At 46.7% G+C, this 13,646-nt stretch overlaps 1 protein-coding gene across 2 annotated transcripts; it reads right to left on the reverse strand.

Annotated features, from left to right (window-relative positions):
• Positions 1 to 7,381: 7,381 nt before the first annotated feature.
• suz12b (SUZ12 polycomb repressive complex 2 subunit b) lies at positions 7,382 to 13,399 on the reverse strand. 2 transcript variants are annotated; one of them, XM_062448356.1, is made up of 17 exons: positions 13,167 to 13,399; positions 12,719 to 12,863; positions 12,316 to 12,362; positions 12,166 to 12,230; positions 11,949 to 12,017; positions 11,792 to 11,841; positions 11,591 to 11,676; positions 11,251 to 11,482; positions 10,792 to 10,897; positions 10,400 to 10,505; positions 10,104 to 10,281; positions 9,774 to 9,862; positions 9,319 to 9,462; positions 9,015 to 9,172; positions 8,601 to 8,799; positions 8,199 to 8,278; positions 7,382 to 7,965 (listed from the first exon to the last, which is right to left on the reverse strand). In XM_062448356.1, exons 2-17 carry the CDS (start codon positions 12,846 to 12,848, stop codon positions 7,659 to 7,661), a joined length of 2,046 nt encoding a protein of 681 aa, XP_062304340.1. In that variant the 5' UTR covers positions 12,849 to 12,863; positions 13,167 to 13,399; the 3' UTR covers positions 7,382 to 7,658. The 2 variants fall into 2 exon arrangements, with proteins under 2 accessions (XP_062304340.1, XP_062304339.1); XM_062448355.1 differs by having other exon boundaries at positions 8,190 to 8,278; positions 13,167 to 13,398.
• Positions 13,400 to 13,646: the final 247 nt, after the last annotated feature.

A 13,646-nucleotide genomic window follows, 5' to 3' on the forward strand; every position in this document is an offset into this window, starting at 1 on the left:
ACATAAGAAATGTAATTATCCATTACATTTAATTTCATTATATCATATATATAGTTAATTTGAATGAATCCACAACATATGGCTTAGAAGCTACAATTAGATGAATCTATATGTAATGTATGGCGCTAATGTTCACATTTCAGTAGGATATGATTATTAATATCATGGGGTTCTGGTCTCTGACACCAAAACTGAAGATTCAGTGTGTTCTCAGGCAGCTTTGCTTTAGATCCATAACAGTAACTGAAAGGAAGCCTACAAGTATTACACTGTCTTAGACTGACATCTAGTGGACACAAGTGGAACTCCTGAAGCAGACTTCTGGTTGGGTTGGTTAGTGCTGATAACATTACCATGGTGACCATCTCCACTGCAACATCACGTTGTTGTTGTATTCAGGGGGAAAACATTTGACTGGACACATCATGTCATGCTATTCATTAGGCTACCTATCACTTATATTTACTTAATTTGGTCCAAGTTGTGTGGATGCCACATGCCTACTGTATTACCTGTGTGTTTACTCTTTGATGCAGTTCAAAGAATCAGGGGCCTCATGTATAAACGTTGCGTACGCACAAAAAGCTTGCGTACGCTGGTTTTCACGCACACTTTGTGATGTATAAAGATTTACTTGACGTGAGAATGTGCGGGCCGTCACGGAAAGTTTTGAGCAGACGTGAGAATGTGCGGACCGTCCGCAAAGTCTTGTCTGGCTCTGTAAATTCTATGTGAAAAGTGCCGAAACTCACCAAACATGACAAAATAAAGTTTCCACAACTACGTTTATGACGTTGACTATTCAAAAAACATAAAAATAAAAATTTGATCATTAATGTGGATGATCACATCAAAATGCCAAAACGGGAAATGCTATAGCCTATAGCCTTCTGTTTAATCCGCCACCACTTAATAACTTCTGTTAAACTTGAGGGTGTCAAACGAACGACAAAATCACCCAGGAAATGCATGTCACGCTAACCTGTGCAGGTCTAGGTTGTCCTTTGATGATCAATTCCAAATATGCTTTCATCAGATTTGATCCAACAACATGACTATTTTACAGATAATGCAGCAAAGTGCTGTCCCATTACAATTTATAGCATTTAGAGCAACTTGGAACAATCTATCCATTAGCGCATTCACATACAAGCTGCAGTGTTTGTTCCTTATGACCAATTGAAAGCATGTCAAATTTAACAGAGCCTTTGTTGTGTAAAATGTTGCGCCACACCCTGCTGTCAAAGGCTAGACGGAAAGCTAAAAAACAACAACAACAAATATGTATGTGAATGCACAAGTTAATATGGGAGCTAAAGTCTCCTGTAGAATAGACATGGTTAACTTTGACTGAATAACGATAGAGTAGCCTATCACCGCTGTCATAATACTGTATAAATATTTTTTTATGTCGTTTTTTTTTGCAGACAGTACAGCAAACTGTGTGAAGATGTAAAAAAAAATACACCATAGTCTGGAGTCTTGTGACTTCGGTCTTTTAGTCTTTGGTCTGCTGACCCACCAGAAAGTGAGTCTGAACTAGATCTATGTTGACTTAAGTTCTGAAAGTCTCAACCAAGTTACTGGCCATCATAGTGAATCAGCATGGTTGTTTAATATATATTAAACAACAACCAACAGTGCTGCTGAACAATTCAATCGATTGAAGTACGAGGAATTCTGTAAATCCTTTCAGTAAATGTCCTCTGTTGCTCTGCCAACAAAATAATGTACAGTATCCTACTTACTGTATTGGGTCTTCTCTTTGTCAGGGCAGGTTGGGAGTGGGCATTTCCTGTTTTCTCTTCGAGCGGGAGGGAGAGAGAAACCAACTGAAACTGAGCAGTAACATAAATAACAGGGCTCTCAAGTGTCACGCATTGAGCGTGACAGTTACTCATTTCGGTCTTTTGTCACGCACTCCCGCCACACATTGTATTTCTCACGCGGAAAAACTATTTATAATATATTTAACCCTTGTGTTATCTTCGGGTCGTTCTGACCCATCAGTCATTGTGACCCACCGTCGTATTGCGACAACTTTACCGCATACAAAAACAAAGTGAAGCATTTTCTTTTAACCGTTGGGCTGTCTCAGACCCCCCACATTGCGAAGGTTAAAAGAAAATTATTTTTATTTGGTTTTGTATTGGGTAAAATTGGGTAAACACAACGATGGTTCGTTATGAACCTTTGGGTCATGTGACCCGAAGGCAGCACGAGGGTTAATATGCCGCAGCGCTAGGGTTGCCAACTTTCTCAACCCCAAATGAGGGACACCTTCTTCCAGGTGCGCACACGCACATGCGCGCGCACCAACAGCTGACCAACAATAACGGAAATCGCAAGCTTTCATTAGCCATACCATAAACCTACTCATTTCAGTGTAATTTTGGCAAACAGCTAATAGCTACTCGCTTGGATGTATTGTTCATAGTAATAGTCAAGACAATTATTACAAGTTTCTCCTTTTGACACACAACGCTCACCTCACCAGTGGCCAGTTCACACACACTGTCACCAACAAGCAACAACCGTGTCCCATAGCAACGTTTGCATGAGTTTTGGCGCGTTTACAGTAGCCTATTATTGTTCGGTGGAGGCTGTGATTGGAATACGGGACTGGAGCTGTCCCTGACGGGACACATCAAAATCACCCATAATTCGGGATGTCCCGGACAATTCGGGACGGTTGGCAACCCTACGCAGCGCCCAACCAAAATTCCTCTGGCCGCGCCGCTCTCATTATGGAACAGGTAGCATGTGTGCCAAAGTGGCGTGCAACTAGAGCACGCGTAAAAATCACAAAACTGTTTAAGACGTGAGCGATGCAGAACAAGCTGTGCGGACATGTTTGTACATGCACTAGGGATCAAGCGCGTCTCCCCTGGAGTTCTTAGTCGAGCCTGCCACTTATCTAGCCTGGCTCTGCCCTCCTACGTACTTCCGCTCATTTTTAATTTTGCTTCTGTACTAGGTCTGGGATTTCAGTGTATTAGTCGGTTTTCAGAAACACTTTTTTTGTAGGTCCAATCAGCGAACAGTGGGAGTGGCTGAGAATGATGACGTTGATGTCGTGCACTAGCTTGAGTTGTAGTACAGTAATGGCGGCGAAAAAGATGCAAGCGAAGCTATTCTGCGGTTGTGGCAACGCTGCCGAATATCCATACGTTAAAGCCGGAGCAAGAACAATCCTTACTGAGTTTTGTTGGTGGCCATGATGATGTCTGATTCTTTTCCGTTTTCCAAAAAACGGACACATGGGAACGCCCTCCTCTACGGGGAACGCCCTCTCCGAGCTCTCCGAGAGTCCTCAAGTATCAAAATCGTATATTATAAGAACAAATGCAACAAACTGCAACTAAATCCATGTTTTTTCTTAAAGTAATGGTTTGCAAATGATCTCAGATTTACTGTACTCGGGGCGTTTTTTATGGTTTGTTTTTTTCTCCAAGTAGGCCTACGACTTGAGTCTTGGGTCAACATTTCAAAAGAAACTCTTGTCTATAAATGTCTATGTCTATAAATCCACATTACACTTGTGTCTTGCCTCTTATCGGCTAAGTTACAGTGGAGATGTTTGGAGACAATCACCTTCTCAGCAGCGCGGATGATACGCTGCAGTCTGCTCTTATCCTTGGCAGTGGCAGCAGCGTACCAGATGGTGATGGAAGAGGTGATTGGCTGCAATCTGCCTACCCTCGAGAACCTGCACACCGTGAGGACCCTAAGGCGACCGAGGAAGATTCCTACATTACATTTAGTCATTTAGCAGACGCTCTTATCCAGAGCGACTTACAGTAAGTACAGGGACATTCCCCCCGAAGCAAGTGGGGTGAAGTGCCTTGCCCAAGGACACAACGTCATTTTGCACGGCCGGGAATCGAACTGGCAACCTTCAGATTACTAGCCCGACTCCCTCACCACTCAGCCATCTGACTCCCTCACATGCCAAAGACAATGATGGTGCACTTCTACACAGCCATCATTGTCTTTGGCAGGTTGAATTTCTTCAGCTGCCGTAGGAAGTACATCCTTTGTTGTGCTTTCTTGGTGAGGGAGCTGATGTTCAGTTCCCACTTGAGGTCCTGAGAGAGGATAGTGCCCAGGAAGTGGAAGGACTCAACAGTGTTGACTGGGGAGTCGCACAGGGTGATGGGGGTGAGTGTGGCTGTGTTCTTCCTGAAGTTCACAACCATCTCCACTGTCTTTGAAGCACTGAGCTCTAAGTTGTTATGGCTACACCAGGTCACCAGGATGTCAACTTCCCACCTGTAGTCAGACTCATCCCTACCAGAGATGAGCCCAATGAGGGTGGTGTCGTCCGCAAAACTTCAGGAGTTTGACGGACTGGACTGGAGGTGCAGCTGTTGGTGTACAGGGAGAAGAGCAGAGGGGAAAGGACGCAGCCGAGGAGATCCGGTGCTGATTGACCGGGAGTCAGAGACGTGTGTTCCCAGCTTAACACACTGCTTCCTGTTAGACAGTCAAGTACGTTCAGCTGGGAGAGCTTGTCCTGAAACAGGATCCTGGCGTAGGATGCTGGGGAGTCCAGGTGCTGGAGGGTGAAGTGGAGGGCCATGTTTACTGTGTCGTCCACAAACCTGTTGGCTCTGTAGGCAAACTGCATAGGGTCCAGGAGAGGGTCTGTGATGGTTGAGGTGTGCCAGCACCACCCGCTCAAAAGACTTCATTACCACAGAGGTCAGGGCGAGGGGTCTGTAGTCACTTTCCAGTTTCTTGAGCTCTTGCTCTCTGTATTTTTACATGGCATGGATGACATGGGCACAGAACTGAGTGAACGTCATTGAACTTAGTCCAACCACCTCCTCCAGACGGCTTTTGACAGCGGCAGGCAATTTACGGACGAGGCTTCTTCGAAACATAGCCATCTGGAGGGCGTCTTCTTCTGGGTTTCCTCACAACTCAGTTCTCCATTTCTTCAGTACTTATGCACGTAACCAGAGGGGCTCTCCGTGTCGCCTATCGGCTCTCCTCCCAAGAGTTCCATTCTCACTTTATCAGGGAACTTCTCTCTCATGTGGCTCCATAGTTCAGTTTGGAAAGGGTTAAACAGGTCGCCATCGTGTACGTGGGTGGACACGTTTTCCAAGGGGCTGTTTTCCAGAAGATCTTTCATTCCTCCTACCCCCAGGGTGCGGCCTAGTAGGGACTTCAAATCGCCTAGAGCCAACAACCGTCCAAGAGTTTCTTCCTCAAAGGCGTGGATCCATATCCCGGCACCCTCGTACAGGTCTGGGAGCCTCACCATCAGACCACTCATGTCCATGGTGGCCCAGGGAGAATCATGGATTTGAGTCCCTTTCACCAGCAGTGGAGCTAGTAGTCGTTGGTGTCATTCTCCTCGTCATCAGACACAACAGTGGTGACAGTGGGGAGCTCCTACCTTGAGATTTGGCGTCAGTGGCTCCGTGACTCAGGGCTGAAACCAACACCAGACCAGGGTTCTGGGCGTCAACTATCAGGGGTCCGGTGATGAGTATGTCAACCATGGTGATGAGTTGGTGTATGTGAGAGTCCATGCCAGCAAATTCCAGATGGTCAATGTCACTCCAATCCATTGAGGCTGGAGATCTGGCCTCACCTCCGCGAGGTTGTTCTTCCAGATGAAGAACACCCGGCTGACCCACTGTTGCTGCAGTGCTGAGAGCAGCCCGCCAGCCAGTGGGGAACTATGGAAAGTTGTCACAACATGGCTGTGGGTCACAACGACCCGAAGACAGCGCGAGGGTTGCTCCTAGTGGTAACTAGTGATATAACGTGGTGGTGTCGTAATACACAACACGGACACGGCAGGGGGGTCACAATGACCCAGAGACAGCGCGAAGGTTAAAAGAAAATGTTTCACTTTATTTTTGTAGTAGGTATTGTTGTCGCAACACAACGGTGGGTCACAATGACCCACAGGCAGCACAAGGGTTATTGATAACCACAAACCCACTCCTTCCTCAGCGCGCCAGCACATCAACCAATCGCGTCACGCGAAAAACATGTCATGAATATTCATGCAATACAATCTACATGTAGCCCGCGTCCGACGTCTTCTCTACGTTTGGTTATACAGGTATGATACAAAGCTCTTGAATAAGCCAACACCACCGAATATGGTCAAATGTACTTTATTTTAAATATAAAAATTCCCCATATCCAAAGTTTATAAGATAGTTCACAACAGGGTGGTTTGTTTTGACAACAGTGTTGAATTGATCACTTCTCTCCCTTCCTAAAGACCAAAGCCTGCATAACAATATACGGGACAACACAAGAGTGGTCCATCGGGTTGTGAGAGGTCTGAAGACATAATATATCCCCCAGGAAAAACAGTATAGTTCTGTTCAGTCTGTGCACACACAATGGAACATACAATATCACTAAGGCGTTTGAGCGTTTGCCATTTCAATTCTGACATAAAACGAAGGAAATAAATTGCTAAACAAAAATGCAGAACTAAGAGACTGATGAAAAACCACACTCCCCCCCCCCCCCCCCTTTGGCATAAACTGCACCTAATAGCCTTGAAAACAGGATCTTATAACCACCCAACATACAGCATATTGCTTTGAGAAAGAAACAACCCCAAAAAAATGTATAACCAGTGATTATCAGATTCACAATGGGATATAGCTAAATATTGACATTATTACAATGTATACAAAGTGTTCCCATAAGGATTGAACAACACTTATCACATTTCTAACCTCAGTTGATGAACGAGTGGAGAAAATCGAAAGCCTTTCGTATTTTGAGCACTCCCAAACCTACGTACCGTGACACCGAACGCCCCTAGGGGAAAACCGACAGGTTGTTATTGTTTGAAGGTGATGTCGCCCACACAGGAGTGACATGCTGGCAGCGTGTAGGTGACTGACACGGTCGTCTTCACCTCCAGACAGACGAATGGATGGAGAGATCAGTGTGGGATCCTACTGAAACGCCATCTATGGGCTCGGTTATCCAACCATACTAAAGGACATGACCAACATGAATACCACGCATACATGGCAAGAGTTAAATGAAATGGAAATCCGAATGGGAAAAAAAGGGACTTTTCAGAGGAGTTTGGAGAAAAGGTGCAGCTGACAAATGATGCAGACCAGATTGAACAAACTGATTCGAGTTGTTAACAATTCACTAAATACATATATACCAAGTGCTAAAAGAATCAGCTAGGGGGGGGGGAAACACGGGCCACCAGGTTATGTGTACAAATAATCAGAAGTGGCAATGATACCAATATGCAGTAATTGCTTACGACACTGTTACAGTCAAACGTGTAATAAGGAAGGCAGCCGCCCCATGATTAAAACCTTGAACGTGATCGCCAGTTTGCCCAAACTTGCCAATGATTGGCTCACAACGCCAGTTTGCCCAAACTTGCCAATGATTGGCTCACAAAATGCATGAGTTGGTGTCACTCAACATTATTTTGAGTCCCACAATGCCTGCTGGCTGTGTGCACACTTGTCCATATTTGGTCGTATTCTCGTTAGTCCTGCAGAAAAAAAAACCTGTTTGAATGTGTGTGTGTTTGTCAATTTACCTCGTCAAAGTTATCAATTGACAACTTCCTTCATCTAACTGAGCACCAAAGTGTGCAAATTTAAGGAATATGAAGAAGAAAAAAAGAATAATAAAGATCAGTCCGTCACGGAGCTTTTCGTCCTCTTGCCATGTTTGCCTCCGCCGGTAACCATGGCGAGGGCCCCGTTGCAGGCTCCGCCAATGAGAGCCTGGTCTTCCTCCCCGGCGTCGGGCAGCTCTTCCTGGATCTGGCGGAGGCGGGCCATGGCGCGGTCGATCGTGGCCACGCTCACCAGGTTGAAGTCGTGCATGCTGACCAGGTGGAGCAGGAAGTTGCGACAGAGGTTCCTGCGGGCGATGTAGGCGCCGCACTTCTCCACGAACAGCATGCTGGCCTGGTTCATCTGGTTGTCCGCGATGAAGCTGTTTGATCGGCGAGGGAGACGGAGCGACTTTGGAATTTCGTGTCCCACTGGTGAACCTGGCATGTTTGAACTAGCGCTAGGTCATGTTTGAGGGACTATGTGTTTTTCCACAGAGATTTGTTTTGTGTCGTATCTTCTACCTAACCCTAGCTAGCTTTGACCTCTGTGGAGCGCGTTCTACGGTAAACTAAGAAATAGTTGGAAAAAAAGGGTTTTACATACTGAACGTACCCGTGCTTCATCACGTGCATGTTCCACAGCTTCATCACCTCCTTCTCGCCCTCGTTCACGTCCGTGAACTCTTCGAGTTGCTGCGGGGCGAAACGATCGTTCAGAGAAAAACGACCGCTTGGCCCGATGCAAATAACTTATCATGGCATATATGTTCCATTCAAAGCCACTTACGACACGTTTTAAGGCGCCTATTTTATGCACACTGGTATACACTGGAAAACCAAAAACGTATGCGTTTAGTTTGACAAAGTGACAGTAGCGCAACATTTTAAACTAACGGCGGTTGTCACAGCAAAACGTAAATATTTGAAGCCAGCTCCTCTCTCCTGTACACCGTGTGTGCGTGTGTGTGGGTGTGTAGGTGTGTAAAAAGTGCGGGTGGTCTCGGGGGCCCCTCACCGTGGCGGTCTTCTCCCTCAGCCACTCGGGGTCCCTCTCGTCCTCGCTGTCCACCTCCATCTCCTGGGGCCGCAGGGGCATGCAGCTGTCGCTGTGGAAGTACAGCCGGTTGTGTCCGCTGACGTAGGTCCTCTGTTGCTCCAGGTCGCCGTCCTCAGACTCCAAGAACTCAGACAAGCTGGGCTTGGTCCTCTTGGGCCTGGGGGAGCAGAGTGGAAGGACAGGGGGGGTGGGTGGGGGTGGAGGAAGACGTTGTCGTGGGTCTATCAGGTCCCGAGGGTCAAGGCCCACACGCAAGTGACCATGGCCAAGCACTGGGGTCGGCTTAAGCACCACGTCAGCTGGTCTGGACACTGGGCTCCCCAAGGAAAGGTGTTTTGAAGTGTGTGTGTGTGTGTGGTGGGGGGGCTTTACCTGCACACCAGCACGTGTGTGACGGCGGTCCTCTTGACGGGGCCGTTGCGGCTGAAGGCGAAGCCGGGCTGGCTGTGGATGTCCTGAGGGTTCCCCACGTACGAGCCGTCGTAGCTCTCGTTGATGGACACGTCTATCCGCGCTCCTTTAGGGTGAGGCTGGTGGACAGAGACAGCAGATGAGTCTTCGGGCGATTCACCATTTACTGAAGCTAAAACGGCGGATATGGCTCGCAAACGCTCAGGGGAGGCGGTAAGAGAACGCGACGGGGGTAGTCCAGGGTTAACAGACGCGGCCCCCTCACCACATAGTTGAAGATGAAGCGGCTGTGGGAGAGCTTGAGGTGCTTCAGCAGGCTGTAGAGCTTCCTGCAGTTCAGGGTGCACCAGGGGCAGTGGAGGTCGTCCCTGGCCTCCGTCTGCTGCCGCGTGTTGTTGTTGTACAGGAACTGGTCAGGGGCAAAAAAAGGACATGGGTGAAATATTACGACTCCTCCCGAAACGTCACCGGTGGTTCCGAGTGTCTGTGTGGGGGGCACGTGCTAATGCTAGCTGATGCTAGCATTGCTAGCTGATGCTAGCATTGCTAGCTGAAACGTGTCACTGGCGGTGTCGACGCGTGCTTTGTCACACCGGCCATCGTTTCATTTTAACGCTTGGTCACATCGCTTGCTCGCCGAAAGTCAAAAAGGTGTTCCGTGTCGTCGGGGCCTCGTTTCCAAGGCCGGAAATCTGAGAAAAAAGGTCCCTGACTTTTTACCTGGTAGAATATCCTCAGCTTCTGACGCGGCTCGCACAGGATCTGCTCCCTCCTCACCTGCACGTCCGTGCTGACGGACTCCTTCACAGCTGCAAGGGGGGAAGAGGAGACATGCCACTGAAGCCCGCCAACAAACCACTCTGCCTTCAGAGTACAACCAAGCTCTAGGCAGATGACTCTGAACGAGTGGGCGAATGGCCCCCAACCGAGTGACCCTGAGTCACATATCAGGAGACCTACCTAAACCAGAGCCCATGCCATGTGTAAAATAGGGAGCTGTAAACGTGAGCGTGTGTGTGTGTGCGCGACCGGTGTTCTGTGCCGCCTTACCCAGAGGAGCAGTTTTGAGTGTGCTGGTCCTGCTCTCCATCGGGCTGGAGCTGTCCGAGTTGCGGGTGGACAGGGGCTTGGCCACGGGGGCGGTGGACTTGTCGCTGGCGTCCCCCGTCCAGCGCAGGGTGAACTGCAGAGTGGGTCCCTGAGAGAAGGTCTCGAACGGAGGCAGCCTCTGGAAGGGAGGGGGGAAACGTTCAGTTTTGCGCTCACAGGGCTGGGCTGCAGGTGGTGATGCTACAGGATGGGCAGTGCTGGGGCATTATGGCTGTGGCAGGACCGGTCAAACCCACCTTGCCATCCAGAATGGTTTCCCATGTGGCTCTTTTCTTGCTGGGGGGGCAGTCCTCCATCCCTTGCATCGACACCTCGTACTCCCCATCCAGCAGCTGGAGTCTCCTGGAGACACAGGGGGGCTCATTGGTTAGCAAACAAACTACAATCAGGTTGACAAACCGGACAGATATCTGGGGCTTGTAGTTCCCATTACTTTAGTTGTATGAATGTGTTCGCTTAGTAATCGGATGGGAATTGAAGGTTTCAAGATTGTGTTTCGGAAGCTATACGAGATCAGTACTACTGAAAGAATGACAATGCTTAGGAATATATTTTTTATTACATTCAATTTCGATTGTCTAAAACCAAGTAAAGAGAAATCCAAACAACGCTTAGCATCTGAGATTACCGGTTCTTGTCGAAGACAGTCATCTGTGCAACAAACGTCTCTGTGGTTTCCCCCTCTTCTCTGTGGGAGGAGCTTCTCTTCTTCCTGCTGGGAGGCTCTGACACATCTAGAGGGAGACGGGGGACGGGGGCAATTTAGCGACTTTGTCACTAGATTTAGCAAACGTTCACCTTCCCTAGCAACACAAAATCGTATCTAGCGACTAGAGACGCATCTAGCGACTTTTCAGAGCCGATAGCGTACTTTTGGTGAGATTTCTTTTGGCGACACTGAGGGAGAGACGGGCAGCAAGGCTTCAATAACCTTCTGCCCGTCTACTGCAAGCCATAGAGTGGCAGCATCTGCCGCCTATAGTTGCTTCTCTCTTTAAAAACGCAACGATTCAACGATCGGTGGCCGTAACCGTCTCCACACATCGCTTTCACCCACTTTCAGCAGAGCTCGGACGTTAACACCCACCGATGTTCTCGTTGGCCTCCCCGTTGACCAGGCCGTTGACGTCCCTTCGCCCTGTGCGCGACACCCTGAACAGGAGCGAGTAGGACTTGACCATGTGGCTGTTGCTGGGTTCAAACTCGTTGCTGGAGACCAGGAGGGAGGGGTAGGCCCCCAGCTTGGTTTGGTTGCAGTCAGGGTTCAAAGGCACCTGCTTTTTACCTGTAGGCACTTGCTTGATCGGGCAGCTCACATCCTGTAAAGATACACACACAACAATTTGTTGAAAAACGAAAGTATAGTGGATTCATGAATAGTTTATGTGAGTTGTTGGGCTTTACGGCGTCGATGGCGGAAAAGGTACCTTTCGTTTTTTATGGCAGACTTTCACAAGTAGCACCTCTAGAGACACTGAGCTTTGTTCATTTTCTGAATTCTGAGATGGCTTTTCTGTTGGGAAAGGAAATTCGTTTTTTTTTTTTTTTTTCATCAGTGTGATAGGACGCCTTTCAACTGTCCAGCCTCAAATATAAAAATCATTTTCAAATGCACAGTAAACACCTACCATCCTTGTGGAAGAATCCAGTGAAAGTGAGCTGAAGATGTGATGACAAGCTAAAGAGAAAACAAAACCCGTTTTTCAGTCAGGCTTTCGGCTTACTTGAATGTGGTTAAGGTATGTGGTTTAAACACACTGGAAAGGCCTGAGGTACATGACCAACCTGTGAGATTCTTGTTCTCCCTTCATCTTCTCAACCCTCTGCAGCATGTCATCCACTTTGAAAGTTTTCCTGCTAATGCCAATTCAACAACTTGAGAAAAGCTCAACACAACATATGCATCTACAGTTACATTAACTAGGATCAACTTATGTTACATGACATAGAAAATATGAAAGCTGTCAGATTTGTATGTGAACAACCAGGAGATATATTTTACCTTTTGGCATTTGTTCGAGTGTTTCTGTGAGCCATGAAGGTCAGTGTCCTGTGCAAAAATATGGGCTGAAACAGAATCATATGTTGATTAATCATTAATGAACCCAGATGCTGAGTACGGTGTGTCAACAACAGGAATCAACTGACTTACTGCAATCAGGTTCCTTGTGCGGAGAAATCTATATATTTGAGTTGGCTCTGAAAATACAAACACCATATTCATAAACTGCTCAAAGTTGGAAATTGTTTTATAACAAATATGAAGTTCAAAGGGGTTATTTGTTGTAACAAGCACCTTTACTAAGGGTTTTTTTTTAATAAAAAGAAATCTTAGGGGATAGAAATGTACCCAGGAGATTTGCCCATGATCAAGTTCAAAAAGGCCTAAATTCAGCCATGATGTGCATGACAAAAATCAAATTGTGTTTTAAGTGGGTACACTTACACAAAAGAAACAACAGGATCCTTGCTTATAAATAACTAGCTCCCACAAGAATCAACTTGGTGGAAACAATATTTTCCGAATATAATAATAATATAGCTAGGCAGCTTACTCTCAAAGGCCTGTAGGAACAGCTCATGGTCGGCCTGAAGCTGTTCCATCTTCGGTTTCTTCACCGAGTTCATCACGACTGTTGAGGCCGGGTATACGGCACCGTTGGCTTTACAACTGGCCCCGCTCATAGCTTGTCCTGAGCGCTGTAAATTGGGAAATTGGGATAAAAAGAGGGAATATTATTTTGATCAACATAAATCCGGCTAGCTTTACATTACTAGCTAGCAGGCTAAATCAGCAAGCTAAGCTAACGTTAATCGGGTTTTGAAAGATGGATGTGGTTACATGGATCTCGGCAGAAAAAAGTAGAGATAATAAAACATAACCCTTCATACATATTAATCGTACGCTACAGAAATACACAACTATGGGTTCAAAAAATAAATATATAGAAAGACCAACGCTAGCTAGTTAACGTTAGCCACAGTAGCTTGCTTCAGACTCACCAACAACACAGACTGCACATGAAATAATGGCAGTGAATCAGTAGACGCCGATAGCTACGCTAGCATAACTCCCAGAATGAAAAGTGCCTGAATAATTTCTCCAACCCTTTGAAACAAAACTGACATGTATGCAAAAAAAACCTACATGTAAAGGCCTAATCGACTGTATTATTTAATATAGCCTATGGAAAACTTCCTGTAAAATTTCACGTTATGGTTGAAATTCTATGGTTTTACTGGACGTCTAAGCAAGACATTTCAACCAATAGAAAATGCTATATGAAAATACAGAGTTTTGATTGGCTAGAAAGGACTGTAAATGACACTTAACGCGGTCTCTTCTCTTCTCGCTTTCAACGATTTTGCGGGAAATCGGGTCTAGTATGGGACATGAAAGTTGTTTACATATGCGCGTATTTTTCTTTTTCAGGTTTCGCTGAAATAGAATAGAAAATGGCCTCAAGTGTATTTGGATTGATT

The sequence above is a fragment of the Osmerus eperlanus genome, chromosome 22 (genome assembly GCF_963692335.1).
Source record: "Osmerus eperlanus chromosome 22, fOsmEpe2.1, whole genome shotgun sequence".
Taxonomy (NCBI): Eukaryota; Metazoa; Chordata; class Actinopteri; order Osmeriformes; family Osmeridae; genus Osmerus; species Osmerus eperlanus.

Bases quoted from the DNA above. Each gene is read 5' to 3' on its own strand.
- suz12b (XM_062448355.1), bottom strand. From the start codon at position 12,848: ATGAGCGGGGCCAGTTGTAAAGCCAACGGTGCCGTATACCCGGCCTCA. The intron at 10,898-11,250 runs GTGGGTGTTAAC...GTCTCCCTCTAG, and splicing joins GGAGGCCAACGAGAACATCG to ATGTGTCAGAGCCTCCCAGC. The intron at 10,282-10,399 runs GTGGGTTTGACC...CCTCCCTTCCAG, and splicing joins AAACCATTCTGGATGGCAAG to AGGCTGCCTCCGTTCGAGAC.